Below are 17,300 nucleotides of genomic sequence, written 5' to 3'. Positions count from 1 at the left end.
AGCTCTCCCTCTCTCGCTCCGCCGCCTCCTTCTGCGAGATGGTGGACTCGCAGAAGTCGAGCATCGCTTTCCAGGACGCGTCGCTGCCGAGCATCGTAGCCACGACGCGCGGTAGCGAGAGGTCCCCTCCTATGACCGCGACGAGGGCGGCGCGTTGCTCGTCGAATCCAGAGCAACGCGCCAATGTATGTTCCGCTGTGTCTTCCTCGTTGCGGTCCGCGCACTGCGCCGTCGACCTTATCTCAGTGCAGTTTGTGCCCCCCCCCCCCCCCCAGAATACGAGGGGCTGCACACTACCTAGACCTAGTGACACCCTAGTGACCGGTCACTCACCGGCCTCTAGGTCAATATATCCTCTCACCAGGTGTCAAAGCTTAGGATTAGGATTGAAATAAAGAGAAGAAGAAAATAAAACAAAAGAAACCAAAAATAAAACGAAAGGCAAAGAAAGACAGGATAAAGAATAACACAAAACGATAAACCAAAAAGTGAAACGAAGAAAGAGACAGATTACAACTCAAAATATAAATTAAACAAATTAAGATAACAAAAAGACAGTTAGTAAAATAACGAAATAATCAAAGGGAAAAGGATAAAAGGTAGAGGCCCAGGCTTCTCCAGGAGGACCACCCTTCAACAAGTGAAGGGGGAGGAGAGCTTGGAACCCCCAGACCTGGTTTTGGTCCACGTCGTTCGGTCTCTCTCGTTGTAACAAAACGAGAGAGATGGAACGATGCCCCTGGGAATGGTGCCCAGAGGCCCGTTCTCCGCCACCTACGGACGCGCCCGGTAGGAGTCCAGCAACTTCCGCGGGGCACATTGAAGCCTACCAATCGGTATGTTGTCAATTCCAATTTTTGACTTTTCCGGTCATTTACTAATTGAAAAATTAAGCATGACAAATAGCTTATGTGTTTACACACAGACATGAAATATTACGTAAGCTGAAAATTTTATCTTTTCCACCAGGGATATCACTTCATCCGCCATCTTGAAACCACAGACCCCATTTGCCACTAAATTATTTCAATTTACATATAGTAGCAGTTTCTTTTCCACAATTCTCATCTCCTTCTTAAATTCTCGTCTCTCCTGATTATTATACTGGTAGTATGAATCTCCACACCACTACCGCCTTATCCGTATCTGCTGCGAAATACTACTGTTTTGAGATAAGTCCGTTGTATAACCATGCTAGTGATATTTCCGTTCACTTTGGGATATATTTAAACAAAAGATTGACTAAATATATTCACTTCACGAAAAAATGATATGAATAAATTAAATTCCACTTCTCTCCACCTAATTTCTTGAGCTTTATGACATGTGCTTTTTCAAACGAGGTTTTCGGAGAGTACTCTGTGGTAGTAGCGGCTTGGCTGTGCCGTTGGCATTATTTACACCCATGAGCGTAAACGGCCATGAGCTAAAACGGCAATAAAAAAGGATATTGGATAAAGGATATTAAAATTGGTTTTAACCAAAAAGTGCTATAACTTTTATTGACAGCTATCGGACAATAGCACAGGTGGTCAAAATGTACTCGCAAGTACGACACGATCCAGTATTCATTCTATACATACAAGATTCTAACCCTCACTACACTGTTCTTCGATTCGGATCATTTGAAATTGTATCGTTTTCTCATTTCGTGCTCTTTCTTGCATATTCTTCTTTATCCAGTGCCGTCCCTACACTTATACATGTATTCTGGTACGCAGCCGAACCTTCTCGAACTTTCATGCAATACGATCGCTATTATGGAACCGAGTGTTCACTGATGCCGCCGGCTTGATAAAGTTAGAAGATATCTTGAAGCTCGGAGTCCAAGAGTAGCATGGCATAAATTAGTGGAGAAGAGACCTCAATGGAGATTTTTCGCGTCAAAAAACAAAATTATTTTCGGGTCACTGAGCCATTTTAGTAAGTCAGCATTTATGTTTATGAGAGATCAAGAATATAATGCTGTAATGAGTTCTGGAATCTTTGAATTTTTTGCGTAGATTGAGTTGACACAAAATAATACACGAAATTTTATCTGCGAGTCTGCACTTACTTCAAGTTTGCGAGTCAATTTAGTTAGCTTATTCTTTGGATTTTATTAGAAATTTGTCTCATTATGTTTTTTCAGATTAATGATTGTCTCATCGTCATCAGAAATGGGACATCCTCTTAATATGGTTTCTATTTCTAAGAGCGTTTTATCTTTTGTTTCCGGTAACATGTACATTGTGATGACGAGGGCATATGAAAGCAGGGCGGCGTTCATAAAAAAAACTCCGCTGACCCCAACTTTAGAAAAGATATAAGGAACGTTTTTGATATTAACGAACATGTATAATGAAAATGTTATATTACAAATCATTCCACAAGCGCTTCTATTTGCCAAAGGGAATATTTCTCCGGCCACAATATTTGGTAATGAAACAGATCCAGCCGCTAAAGAGAAATAGTTAAAACCATACAGAGTTATACCGATCGACATATGGTCAAATGGTAATAAGTTATGCTTTTTGCATAGTACATAAATTCCAAGTAATAGATACATTAGTATGTTTAGGCTGACTAAGCTTAGGAGCATGCTACGCCGTTTCAGTTTTGTCGTGAGAAAAACAGAGAATAGTGATGAGGATATTCTCACGATATCTAAATACATTACAATGAAATACATGTACTGATCTTTGTCAGTACCAAATACAGCTGTATGTATGTCTACAGTATAAATATCATACAGTATAGAACCGGAAAACAGGTTAATAAGTTGCATATGAACCATGATAAAGAGCGAAATACGTACCTCTCTCTTTTTAAAAAAAGTACCAATGAAGGATAATTTATGTATCACTTTTTTGTAACCATTTATCTTATCATTGTTAATAGCATTTTGTTTTGAAGGTAAATTAGTCCTAATCAACATTTCAACTTCATTATTTTCATCGAGACCTCTTAGCCAGTAAAATACCTTTTTACATTGGTCATACTTTCCGATTTTTGCCAAAAAACTCGGTGATTCCGGTGAAAAAACAACAAACGCCAATCCAGGGATCGAAAGAAATGCAAGAATAATAGCTACATTATGCCAATCGCATATAGAACTTAAACCGTGGGTTAGAAAATCCCCAAACAACATGACTGGTTGAAAACTTGCTAAGAATGATGCTCTGTAATTAGGGCTAACGTATTCTCCTACTAAAATGTGGCCTGTAGTACTTTCAACACCTGCAGAGAAGCCTTGAAATATTTTGGTAACTAATAAAGCGGTGAAGGATTTAGCTGCAATTAATATTAACCAGCTGATTATCATGATAGCCGATGCAATTATGAATGTAGGTCTCCTGCCGAAACGATCCATGAATATTGAACTGAATAGCGATCCAACGATGAATGATAAGCTGGTTGACGACGCTGCAAAAAATACATGTAAAGCATATAGTAATAGGTAGTGGAAAGAATATCAAAAGATGCGAATGGGCAGTCATCATTTATTTGCTAGACAAAATGACTGTCTCGCCCTTTAAGAATGAATCACATGAATACTTAGCAGCAGAATGAGGTACATTGGTGCTATGTGCTCAAAATTAGACCTACGATGCAATTAATTATTAAGAAAATTTATAATTTTACCGCATTTTGATTGATGTTTTGATTTAACGCACATGATTAGTTTTTATTCTTCCTCGTGAAATACTTAGTAACTTCCCACTGTATCTGAACTTCGGAATAAAAGCTAGCAGTCGTCGTGGCTTAAAGGTTAAAACATCTGGGCATTCGTATCGAGCGATACAGCTATCCGGTGTTCGAATCATGTAGACAGGTACTAATGTTTCTAATGAAACGCGCACTGTACACATGTTCACGATTGACTGCCACAATTAAGGAAGAACATCGTTTAATAAAAGACAAATCCGCAAAAAATATAATCTTATGAGCCCGTATGGGGTACCAAGACCCTGCCTACTTCTGCCGTGTAGCGGTCATGTGTTTTGGCTTGAAGGATCAAGGCACCTTGCTGTACTATAAAACTGAGATTTAGAAATGAAGTCTCAAAGTGTGTGGCGGTATTTATGATGTTGATGTGTTTGGGCTCTGGTAAACACTTAATACCAGGTGGGTCGTGAGGTGGTCTATTTATCTAAGCCATAACTTAAATAGAGAACACTTGAACGCAACCCAACTGAGGTCATCTGTATGGTTGCTCAGAATAATTTTGAAACATCCTTCCCTTACCCAGCCAAGACTCTAAATCCAAATCCAACTGTATTTCTTTAGTCTTCCTCAACTGTGCGAACAGTCCCGTATTGAATCCGTACATGAAGCCGTGTGTCAACATATTGAGTGTCACACCTGATGTGACGAAACACTGAAAATATTTGAATATTAATAATTATAATAATTAAATTCAGTATAATTTTTACTATTGATGCTATCTGTGGTATATGCCATCACAACCTGAATGCCATTACCGATCTTCTGATAAAAACTAAAAGTGTCAAATATTCGTTTGTGTAGCATGAGGTGGCACCAATAGTTTCTTGACTTCTATAGCACACAAAATCAACAAGATCAAAAAATATAAATAAGGTTAACGAATGTTAACTGTAATTCTATTTGTATCCAAAATTCAGTTCGAAAACTACAAAAAGAACACGTCTTTTTGATATCAATGGATAGACAAATTAATAAACAGGTGTGTAAAAACATAAGCAGGTGGTTAAAGATGTGTTGATATAGATTTTTCTAAATTAAAAAATTACTTTAAATTACAATTACAAATACAATTATTTTAAAAAGTGCATGATGCAATGGTGCAATCGAACAATTTCTCAGAGCGGTTTATTAATATATTTTTGAAATTTTTACCTGTTTTATAAATGGCGTCATCCATTGTCTGCGACCAGGCATTTTGTAGATAATATGTTGAAGATTTTTATTTTATAATCGTATATAAAGTACGCAGCGAGCACTGTTTTAAGTCGTTTGCATTTTGATGAATGCCTAAGTGCAACAGTAATGTTCACATTGGTTTGAATAGCGATTAATTGGATTGCACATTAATATTGTTTTAAATGTAAACTTTAGCGAACACGAATAAGGTAAGGCTTCCACGAGTTGGGCCTGTGGATAACATTTATGACGGATCAGGATGGTTCGTTGGTGTTTTTAAAATGATAACGGCAGGATTGCTGACACCATTCTCTTCAAAATTATGATTGCGCTCCATAGTGACATTAATTAAGACTCACTTTTCCAATGAATTCCATTTATTACATTTCAGGTGTACAGCGATAACAAAAGAGAGCTCCGCCTCGTTCGGCTGCTCGAACCGAAATGTTTTGGGCGCCATCGGGTCTTCGTATCCCTTTGGGGGGGGGGGGGGCACAGATCGGGCCTCGGGGTAATCCCCTCTGCCCGGGCTTGAACTCCTTGCCTAGTTTTGTGCGACAATAATCACTCGTATTTATAGTAGAAAGTGGGGGTAGTTAGTCATCGATTCTCTTGAATACCGTCTTAAACAGTTGTTGAAATGCGTAACATTAAGGAAACGGTTAACTTTAACTATTTTTAGTTAACTAAATAGTGACGTTGCGCCGACATATATTATATTTAATAAAGATTTTTCATTTCGACATGCTAACATGTCCAGTGTGAGTTATTTAACCATCGATCGCCTAAAATACAGCTTGTATGTAGTTAGATCAGTCTACTCGAGGGGTCCACCTTGTGTTCCATGTGCACCATGCGTTAGCGCGCCGCTCAGGAGTTTCATCATAAGAGAGACCGGTTTGTGGTGTATCACATCTAGACTCAGTCCGATACAACGGGATATGTCAGAACCAGTGGACCCGCTTGCGCGGCCTGACGGGCCGCCGTACCTGGACAGCCGACTTTCCAAAACCTTCGTTTCACCTTGAAGTCCTTTGTGTCAGTCGCGCGTCTGGTTGCAGTGTTGACTGCGATGACCTCCTTACTCCGTTCGGATTCAGACCTCGGGGAGGATCAAATGTTGGGAGTAAGTTCAGGGGAGTCGCTTAGTGTGTAAGTCCCTAAATACCACCCTCGAGCCCGTAGTTCACTTCTAAAATTTACAGACCGTCGAGGTACAGACTTCCCGGGTGCAGAGTTTGTTGGAGAAACGGCCTCGGCACAAAAAAGTCCCAAAAATCATCTTTGGGTTCATGGCTTACTCCCAATATTTGCGGACCGACGAGTCTCACATACCCAGCGCGACCCCTAGGTGCGGGGGGCGGGGTCTTTCTAGGAAGTTCAGCATCCGGCCTAACAGAAAGGCTGATTCTTATTCTTCCAGCGACACCGCCCGAGCGGCCTGAAACGCCCCCGTACTGCGGGGACTGGTGTTGTTGGTCGACGACGATTGCCTCGACGGACGTCGGCGTCCGAGATATCTGCGTCTCCGTCAGAAAAAGTAGGGCAGGCTGCGCCGTCTCAAGGTGGTGGTGTATGCCCTCCAGGCTGCTATGTAAGCCCATACATTGCTGAAACATTAAACATAACATTAAATGTGGAATGGGGTATCGCTGATTAAAAAAATTATAGAATTTTTATGTGGATAGTGGGAGTGGGTGAGGTAGGAAGTTCGCGGTAAATTCATAGCAATACCTGAATAAAGCAGGAACATAGCGTGTGCTCGGCCACCGGTTGTGTAAGAGGCTGACACAAAGCGTGGACTGGCCCGCAACGTCGGTCGCATGACAAGATTGTACCCGCTTAATGGAACAGCTTCCCGGGGCGGAGTTTAGTAGTGACACCTGGGTTCAGGTCCCCTACTGACCGGCGGGCCGTGGCGAATACCATTCACAGGGTCTCCCTAGACCCCCATCAAACGATCGTGTCCCGCAAGTTCGCAGGCTAGTCTGCTCTGCAAGTTCCAAGTATCACCAAGGATCACCCCAAACAAGGAAGAGGAAAAGGAAGGAATAGAACTGGCTCTCCAACTCACATGCCGGAACACAGCTACGCTATTTGGCGGGGGACTCTAATTGGAATTTTACAAAAAAAAGTTTTACTTGTTAAGAACGATTTCCTTACAATCCTCACATTTCAAGCTCAAAGTTTTACTACGACGAGCTATAGATTATCCTCTAAGTTTATCTTCTATTTCTTGAAGAGCCTTATCTTTAGTTTTTGATGCCATACTATTACACCGGTAAGAGCAACGTCATCTATCATTGAATAGCAGAAACGAATATCAAAAGAACTAGTAAAATCGAGAGCGCTTGGGAAGCACAACGCCATCTATTGTCAAATAGTGGAAACACTTACCGAAACTACTTGACTTGTCAGGAACGTTCTCGATAATTCTAAGGATCTCGTATTCACTATAAAAGCGTTGTAGAGTTGATACGGATTTAGTAATCGGATCTACTCGAAGCGAAATAGCGAACGGATCACTTGAAGTGAAGCGGATTACAAATTGTAAAGTGTTCTAAGTGATAAAGTTTTAATTTTTATTTCAGTGGAAATTTTATTTATCCCGAACCCCAGCGCGTAACAATATAATAAGACACAAACAGACTATAAAACAGCACCACTGCATAGGACCAAAACGTTCCATCTACACCAATCAGAGAGAATAAATACGGTGCGGTTTTGATGTTTACAAACATGTGAATCGAGAAAAATATCCATACATACATAATATAAATCGATCTACACAAACCCCTATTTGTCATTGGATTCATTACTAATTATTGTGGTCATGGGTTCATGGATCATTACTAACTATTGTGGTCAAAGATACTTCTTAGTTTGGCGCTATTGCGCCAGCTCTGCTGGTGAGCAAATGGGAATGTTGCAAAAAGATCACAATAGCTATATGGTCAAAAGGTAGAAAATTGTGACGCCTAGCGTATATGTATCTGGCCTCACACAGAAACGCTAGTACATTCAGTCCCATAAGCGCGAGCAAGAGCGGACGCCTTCTTATTTTAAAGTTTAAATAAAATGCAAAAACAGTAGATAAAATTCTTTGCATATCAAATGTTGCGATTACTTTTATTACTTTACTTTACTATTATTACAGGCAGGAGGTGGATGAAAGAAACCGAGGATCGTGCTCAGTGGCGAGCAGCAGTGGACTGCTGTAGGCTGGTGATGATGATGATGATGATTAATGATGATGATCACTTTGAACATGTAAATACCAGTACCATATAAGGCTGTGTGAATGTTCAAAGGATACAAATCGTGAACAATAGCATCGAGAAATTGAAAAATAACATTTAAATGTATCACTATAAATAGCAGAACGTGAAATTCATGCATTTTGAACGACTTGACAAAGTATGTGAAATTTTCCTTAATCAATATTGACACGTTCTTTGTATAACTTTTCTTGGCTTTTTTGAGGATCACATCGGCTTCGATCATGTTCTCCTTCAGTTCGTCATCGTCGTTTAGACAAACCAGCGGAAAACCTTTCTGCATTCATCGTAACGTTCTTTAGTTACCAAAAAAGTCGGTGATTCCCGTGTAAATACAGCAAGCAATTAACAATCCGGGTAAAGAGTAAAATAAAAATATTAGAGAAATATGACACCAGTTATAAAACAATCCAAGCAAATGCGAAGTTGAAATTCCAATCAACATAACAGTAGGCTTTGTTGCGATGAAAGATCCTCAGTATTTTGGACTGCTGTATTCTGCAATTAAAATACCGCCCATTAAGGTTCCAAGACCCACAGATATTTCTTGAAATATTTTTGCTAATAATAAGGTAGGAAACGATGAAGCCAAGTTGAATGTTATCCAATCGCAGACTATGATAACTGAGCTGATAAGCACTGCAGATCTCCGGCCAATTCTGTCTATGATTAGGGAAGTAAAGAGACATCCTGTTAGTGTTGTTGTATTAGTGTTGAAACAACAGCATCAGTAGCACCAACAGTGTTGAATTGAACTTCAATCACGTTTAGTCCTTTCAAATAGGCGAAGAAGTTTTTTTTTATAATGATATTTTTTCAAAATTTTAATCTTTACCAAGTACCATCACCCTTTCCATATCAGCCGTGGTTTTGAGATAAGTCCATTGTATGTTTTACCATGCTACTGATATTTCCATTCACTTTGGGATATCCACTTGCCATGCAACACAAATGATGGACCAATCATATGATCTTCACGAAAAAATTAAAAGAATAAATTAAATTCCATTTCTGTCCACCTAATTTCTTGAGCTTGACATGTGCTTCATCAGATGAGGTGCTCGAAGAGTACTTCATGATATTAGTAGCTTGGCAGTTGACATTATTGACGCCCATGAGCGACGGTAACCACTCACCATCTGGTGTGGCTTGTGCTCTCATCTGCCTCAAATGGCAATAAAGAAGGATATTGGATAAAGGATACTGAAATCGATTTTAAGCAAAAAGTATTCTAACTTTTATTGACAGCTGTCGGAAAATAAAAATGGTGGTCCAAATGTACTCCCATGTCGAAACGAACCAGTATCCATTCTATACACACAAGATTCTAATCCTCACTACACTATTCTTCGACTCGGATCATTTGAAATCATATGGTTTTTTTGCTTCGTGCTCTTTCTTACATCTTCTTCTTTACCCAGTGCCTTCCTTACAGTTATATATGCCCCACTCTAAGTTTTGCCACGCAGCCGAACCTTCTCGAACTTTCGTACGATACGATCGCAATTGCTTGAGAAACCAAGCATTCGTTGACCGCGCCGGCTTGATAAAGTTAGAAGATATCTTGTAGCCCTCGGAGTCCAAGAGTAGCATGACATGCATTAGTGGAGAAGAGATTTCAATGCAGATTTTTCGCGTCAAAAAACAAAATTATTTTCGGGTCATTGAACCATTTTGGTAAGTCAGCATTTATGTTTATGAGAGATCAAGAATATAATGCTGTAATGAGTTCTGGAATCTTTGAAATTTTTGCGTAGATTGAGTTGACACAAAAGGATACACGAATTTTCATCTCCGAATCTGCACTTACTTTAAGTTTGCGAGTCAATGTAGTTAGTTTATTCTTTAGATTTTATTAGAAATTTGTCTTATTATGTTTTTTCAGATTAATCATTGTCTCATCATCATCAGCAATAGAACACCCTCTTAATATGATTTCTATTTCTAAGAGCGTTTTATCTTTTGTTTCCGGTAACGTGTACATTGTCATGCCGAGGGCATATGAAAGTAGGGCGGCGTTCATAAAGAAAACTCCGCTGACACCAACTTTAGAAAAGATATAAGGAATGTTTTTGATATTGATGAACGTGTATAATGAAGCCATTATGTTACAAACCACCCCACAAGCGCTTCTATTGGCCAAAGGGAATATTTCTCCGGCCACAATATTAGGTAAAGAAGCAGATCCAGCCGCTAAAGAAAAATAGTTAAAACCATACAGAGTCATACCGATCGATATGTGATCAAATGGTAATAAGTTATGATTTTTGCATAGTACATAAATTCCGAGTAATAGATACATTAATATGTTAAGGCTAACTAAGCTTAGAAGCATGCTACGCCGTTTCATTTTTTGCGTGAGAAAAATAGAGAATATTGATGACGAAATTCTCACTATATCTAAATACATTACAATTAAATACATGTACTGATCTTTGTCGGTACCAAATACAGCTGTATGTACGTCTACAGTGTAATTATCATACAGAAAAGCACCGGAAAACAAGTTAATAAGTTGCAAATGAATCATGATAAAGAGCGAAATACGTAGTTCTCTTTTCTTTAAAAAAGTACCAAAGAAGGACAATTTATGTCTCACTTTTTTGTAACCATTTATCTTATCATTGTTAGTAGCATTTTGTTTCGAAGGTAAATTAGTCCTAATCAACATTTCAACTTCATTATTTTCATCGGGACCTCTTAGCCAGTAGAATACCTTTTTACATTGGTCATGCTTTCCGATTTTTGCCAAAAAACTCGGTGATTCCGGTGAAAAAACAACAAACGCCAATCCAGGGATCGAAAAGAATGCAAGAATAATAGCTACATTATGCCAATCACATATAGAGCTTAAACCGTGGGTTAAGAAATCCCCAAAAAGCATGGACGGTTGAATACTTGCCAAGAATGATGCTCTGTAACTAGGGCTAACGTATTCCCCTACTAAAATGTAGCCTGTAGTACTTTCAATACCTGCAGAGAATCCTTGAAATATTTTGGCAACTAATAAAGCGGTGAAGGATTTAGCTGCAATGAATATTAACCAGCCGATTATCATGGTGGCCGATGCAATTATGAATGCAGGTCTCCTGCCGAAACGATCCATGAATATTGAACTGAATAGCGTTCCGACGATGAATGATAAGTTGGTTGATGAGGCTGCAAAAAATACATGTAAAGCATATAGTAAATTATGGGTAGTGGAAAGAATATCAAAAGTTGCGAATGGGCAGTCAACATTTATTTGCTAGACAAAATGACTGTCTCGCCCTTTAAGAATGAATCACATGAATACTTAGCAGCAGAATGAGGTACATTGGTGCTATGTGCTCAAAATTAGCCCTACGATGTAACTCATTATTAAGTAAGTTTATAATTTTGATTTAATCACTTGATTAGTTTTAATTCTTCTTCGTGAAATACTGGGTAACTTTCCTCTGTATCTGAACTTCTAAACAAAAGCTTGAAGTCATCGTGGCCTAAAGGCTAAGACTCCTGGGCATTCGTATCGAGCGATGCAGCTGAGCCGGTATTCCAATCATGTAGACGGGTACTTATGTTTCTAATGAAACTCGCACTAAACACGTGTTCACGAATGACTTCCACAATTAAGGAATAACATCTACACTAATATTATAAAGAGGAAAGATTTGTTTGTATTGAATAGGCTTTGAAACTACTGAACCGATTTGAAAAATTCTTTCACTGTTTGGAAGCTACACAATTCTCGAGTGACACGGGCTATAATCTTTTTTGAAAAAATTAGGGATCCTTACTAAAACTCCAATAATGTAAATCATGATGTAAAAAATTTTCTTGAAATATTCTTTACATCGCGTGCCCTGCGAAAACTATTGATGATAGAACGAAATAATGTTCTACGACTTTGTAGAGCACATTATTATTTACAAAAAGTGTCCCGACAACATATGACTAATTATTATAGTTATGCCGCAATAAGTGTTCTTTTATTTAACAAATAAATAAATGAACGTCGCTGAAATTGTTCGGAACCCGAGCGGAGCCGGTGCGTGCCACTAGTCGTTTATTAAAAGACAAACCCGCAAAAAATTTATTTTTCATAATAGCTGGTGGTAGGCTTGATCTTATGAGCCTGTGTAGAATACCAACACCTTGTCTACTTTTGCCGTGAAGCATGTGTTTCGGCTTGAAGGATCGGGCTAGTTGCTATACTATAAAACTGATACTTAGAAAAGAAGTCTCAAAGTGTGTGGCGGTATTTATGTTGTTGTAGCTGCAGTAAATCCTTAATACCAGGTGGGCCGTGAGCTGGTCTACTTAACTAAACAGTAATTAAGAAAGAAGAACACTTGAACGCAACCCAGCTAACGTCTTATATATGTTTGCTGAGAATAATTTTGAAACATCCTTCCCTTACCCAGCCAAGACTCTAACTCCAAATCCAACTGTATTTCTTTAGTCTTCCTCAACTGTGCGAACAGTCCCGTATTGAATCCGTACATGAAGCCGTGTGTCAACATATTGAGGGTCACACCTGATGTGGCGAAACACTGAAAATGTTTGAAATAATTAATTTTTATTTTTTATTTTTTATTACTTAGATGGTTGGGCGAGCTCGCAGACCACCTGGTGTTAAGTGGTTACTGGAGCCCATAGACATCTACAACGTAAATGCGCCACTCAGTTTGAGATATAAGTTCTAAGGTATAGTTACAACGACTGCCCCACGTTTCAAACCGAAACGCATTACTGCTTCACAGCAGAAATAGATAGGGTGGTGGTAACTACCCGTGCGGACTCACAAGAGGTCCTACCACCAATAAGTATAGTTATAACTATCGATTTTGGGTATTATAACGATTTGGTAGTTAACTGATTCCATCACAACGCGAATGCCATCACAGACCTCCGGATAGAAACTTAAAGTGTTAAATATTCATTCGTGCACCACGAGGCGGTACCAATAGTCTCTTGAGTTCAATAGCAGAAAATAATCAAGATATAAAAAAATATAAACAAGGTTATCGATGTCTAAAGACACAGAAAGAATTACAGTTAACAAGTATCCAGTTCGAAAACTACAAAAAAAAACACGTCTTCATGGTAACAATGGATAGATAGGTTAATAGACAGATTAATAAAAAATTTCTTAATAAAAAATTACTACAATTGTTGAAGTTATACTTCTTTAGGCGCGTTATGAAAAATTTGTGAGAGTTAAATTTTACGATGCGCGCGCACCGTGACACAAAATTAACAGAATGAAGTTGCCCACTAAATCGCTCATTACAATACGACCGACGTAACTTGGCGAGTCTGAATATAGCCGCAGGTGAACTTTCGCGCATGTACACTCGTAAAAAAAGGTGTTATTAGCATTCATTGTTTAGTAATATAAATGACAACATTATTATTTAATATAATTCATACTAAATATTATTAAATTATTTAATATAATTCATACTAAATATTATTAAATTATTAACGTTAAATATTTACTATTAATTATTTAATATATAAAAAATAAGAAATAAATTTAATAAAAATAAAGTATAACTTCTTACGCGCGTACATAAGTACACGCACCTTTTTTTTTTAAAAAGTGCATTATTTGTCTATCGAACTATTTCTCAGAGCACTTAATTAATATTTTTGTGAAACTTTTACCTGATTTATAAATGGCGTCATCCATTGTCTGCGACGAGGCATATTGTAGATATGTATTGTATGATTTTATTTTTTTAATTGTTTATATAACATACTGCAGCGAGCACTGTATTTTAGTCGTTCGTATTTAGATGAATGCGTAAGTGCGTTCCGACACTAAGTTTCACAAAGGTTTGAATAGCAATTAATTGGATATTGATATTATCTTAAATGTAAATTTTAGCGAACAGGAATAAGATTGGCTTCCACTAATTGGGCCCGTGGATAACATATATAATAATTAATGAGTGGTTTTTCATTTCCACATGATAACATGTCGAGTGTGCTTATTGTGAGTTATTTAATCATCGATCGCCTAAAAGTTGACTAAAGCTTGTATGTAGTTAGATCAGTCTCGCAGCGTTAGTGGATCGGGAGGATCCGTAATGACGTGTTTGGGGCGACGTCGACTGTTTACCATTCGGTCTACAGGATCGGGTATGTAGTTCCCGGCGGCCACAACAAGAGGGTTTTCATGTCGTGCCGCTTTTTCGAAGTGGCGCAATGATGCGGACTGTAGATGCTTACTGACAGAGTCTAGCTCTAGGTCATCATGAAGATCCACGTTGCTTAGAAACCATGGTGCTCCGGCGGTTATCCTGTAAAAACGGGATTGAATAACTTGAAGGGGATTCAAGTTGGTGCGGGCCGCGTGGGCGAACACTACACTTGCATAGGTCATGACGGGACGTATGCAAGTTTTGTAGAGTGTCACCTTATTTCGAAGGGACAATTTACTTTGCTTGCAAATCATGGGACTTGTTAACGCTACGGTCTCGTTAATCGAGTAACTTTACCGAATGAAATTTGAGTTGCAAATTAAAGTTTTAAGAGCGCAATCAATTATAATTTCTTTAATTGTAAGCGAATTAATTTATCAAGCAATTTATGGCCGTCTAACCAACACTAATGTTTTTTCGTTTGGTTTTCATTAATTGGGTTCTTTTAACTGGTTTTATACACTTAAGTGGTTTTATAAAGACGTGTTTGACGAATGTCGTCGACGGCTAGCGTACAACGTAGATCGTCGTGGCCTGTAGGATAAGACGTCCGATGCATACGTGTTGAGCGATGCACCGGTGTTCGAATCTCAGGCGGGTACCAATTTTCCTAATGAAATACGTATTCAACAAATGTTCACGATTGACTTCCACGGTGAAGGAATAACATCGTGTAATAAAAATCAAACCCGCAAAATTATAATTTGCGTAATTACTGGTGGTAGGGCCTCTTGTGAATCCGCGGGGGTAGGTACCACCACCCTGCCTATTTCTGCCGTGCAGCAGTAATGCGTTTCGGTTGGAAGGGTGGGGCAGCCGTTGTAAGTATACTTGAGACTTTAGAACTTATGTCTCGCGGTGGATGGCGCATTTACGTTGTAGATGTCTATGGGCTCTAGTAACCACTTAACACCAGGTGCACTGCACTGCACTGCTTTTACTAGGGCCAGTGTTAAGCTGCCTTCCCACCAAAGGCTGCGAGGCAGCTGGGAGGTGCGAGGGTGTTTGGCGACGCTGTGAAACGGTGCATGTACCTCTGACCAACACTATATAGTGACTATAACTCGCTGAAACTATTCCCACAGTTCGCGACTCGCTTCTTTAAGCCACTGCACCGCCCGACATCGGAGTAGACTTCATCCATACTACCTGGAGCCACTGCGTTCATCCACAGTGCGCTTCCAGAGATCTTTTTTGCCTCTTACCGTCCGGCTTTGGAATGAGCTCCCCTCCACGGTGTTTCCCGAGCGCTATGGAGGCTTGTGGAGAGCATTAAACGGTAGGCAGCGGCTTGACTCTGCCGCTGACATTGCTGACGACTCACCATTAGGTGGGCCGTATGCTCCTCTGTCTATACGGCAATAAAAACCTAAAAACCTCACATGGCGTAGCTGTTTACACGCTATACCATACTAACTATGACCGAAAATCACTACACTATAGTGTACAATAGACCTAATAAAAAAGCGCTTTAACTATAGCTTTATACTTATATAATCCGTCCGTCCGTTCTTCTAATATCGTGCTTAAGATTAGAAACGTCGTCGATAGCAAAACTAATTTCGGCTATCGGAAAGTTGAGAATCCCAATAAATTACAAATTATTTCTTGTAATATATTTATTTTTCATTAAAAAGTACATTCAATTGTATGTATATACAATAAATAATATTTTTTTTGTTTTGTTGTTATAACGAATTTAATTCGCAAATAACAATATATCGGACTTAAAAATATTAACTGATTAATAATTTATGTATATCGTAATATCTTATAAATATTTAATTAATATCACATGTTTTTGAACTCTTTAGGATCTAGTCCTAAGATGAAACAAGATAGTTAATTGGTATGTTGAATATGTTTGTTGAAGTGAAACTTCTTTAGGCGCATGAGGGTAAAATTTTTACAGATGTAACGTCACGCAGGTATGCAACGGAAGTGTTGAAAATTTTTAATACAGCGCCATCTATGAGATTTTTTAATACTAAGGTGCGTATGAAACCTCTTGTAGTGAATTTCAATTTAGGATTATACGTTACGTTAAAATATCGATTCACAGAGGGCGCTATAAAAGATGATTTACAATTATTTACTAATGACAAAATTTTACATAATATACACTTAGACATTTAGGATAATTGTATTTTAATTTTTGAAGGTTTCACTTCTACCACGTGTGAATTGCACACATGTTTTTTTTTTAGTATTAATTCGACGTCAATTGTTAAATTGATGCTTTCGATCTACCGAGCAAAGATGACTGACGCCCTTTTGAAGTATTTCTATCTGAAGTGGTCATTCATTAAATGATGACCGTCACCTAGGCAAATAGTGACTTACTAACAAATCTTAAAGCTTCGTTCAAACATAGCGCGCTAAAATCTCGCTTGGCTTTTTAATTGCAATGTCTTTTCATCTATATACCTATATATATAAAAATGAATTTCTGTTCGTTAGTTTCGCTAAAACTCGAGAACGGCTGGACCAATTTGACTACTTTTAGTCTTGAATTATTTGTGAAAGTCCCGAGAATGTTTAAAAGGTAGACAAATATGAAAATGCTCGGAATTAAATAAAAAGAACAATTTTGTTTTCCCTTTGATGCGTCTCCCGTGGGACAGATTCCTTTTGTTTGTTTTATAATAAGTTTGTTTTATACCAAACTTAGGTCTTTTATTTATCGATTGAGGCACTACGAAGTCTACCGGGTCAGCTAGTCAGAAATAAAAATAACAAATAAATAACTCGTTATATTCCTAGTGAGCTCATTAACAAACTGCTCAATGTGCATCCCTCTCCAAGCGAGGTCTGGAAAAGGGATCGGTAGCGGCTGGGCTGTGCTCTTTGCACTACTGATGTCCACAAGCATAGCTGACCGCTTTCCATCAAGCGGTCCTTGTCTATCACCCAAGACTAAAAACAGTAATATAGTAAACGAGACTTCGTG

The 17,300-nt window shown here is 38.6% G+C and overlaps 2 protein-coding genes across 3 annotated transcripts; both read right to left on the bottom strand.

Annotated features, from left to right (window-relative positions):
• Positions 1-369: 369 nt before the first annotated feature.
• LOC114253584 (uncharacterized) lies at positions 370-6,689 on the bottom strand. Of its 2 annotated transcripts, XM_089739502.1 has the most exons (4): positions 6,619-6,689; positions 4,861-6,494; positions 4,228-4,360; positions 370-3,405 (listed from the first exon to the last, which is right to left on the bottom strand). In XM_089739502.1, exons 2-4 carry the CDS (start codon positions 4,900-4,902, stop codon positions 2,102-2,104), a joined length of 1,479 nt encoding a protein of 492 aa, XP_089595628.1. In that variant the 5' UTR covers positions 4,903-6,494; positions 6,619-6,689; the 3' UTR covers positions 370-2,101. The 2 variants fall into 2 exon arrangements, with proteins under 2 accessions (XP_089595628.1, XP_089595629.1); XM_089739503.1 differs by lacking the exons at positions 4,861-6,494; positions 6,619-6,689 and adding an exon at positions 4,450-4,512.
• A 3,322-nt stretch (positions 6,690-10,011) lies between these two features.
• Positions 10,012-14,063, bottom strand: LOC114253585 (facilitated trehalose transporter Tret1-like). Its single transcript, XM_089739504.1, has 3 exons — positions 13,812-14,063; positions 12,562-12,694; positions 10,012-11,321 (listed from the first exon to the last, which is right to left on the bottom strand). Exons 1-3 carry the CDS (start codon positions 13,851-13,853, stop codon positions 10,018-10,020), a joined length of 1,479 nt encoding a protein of 492 aa, XP_089595630.1. The 5' UTR covers positions 13,854-14,063; the 3' UTR covers positions 10,012-10,017.
• Between the last annotated feature and the right edge of the window lie 3,237 nt (positions 14,064-17,300).

The sequence above is a fragment of the Bombyx mandarina genome, chromosome A1 (genome assembly GCF_030267445.1).
Source record: "Bombyx mandarina strain Sakado chromosome A1, ASM3026744v2".
Taxonomy (NCBI): Eukaryota; Metazoa; Arthropoda; class Insecta; order Lepidoptera; family Bombycidae; genus Bombyx; species Bombyx mandarina.
The sequence above is the reverse complement of the archived record's forward strand: the minus strand, read 5'-3'. Positions and strand labels throughout refer to the sequence as shown.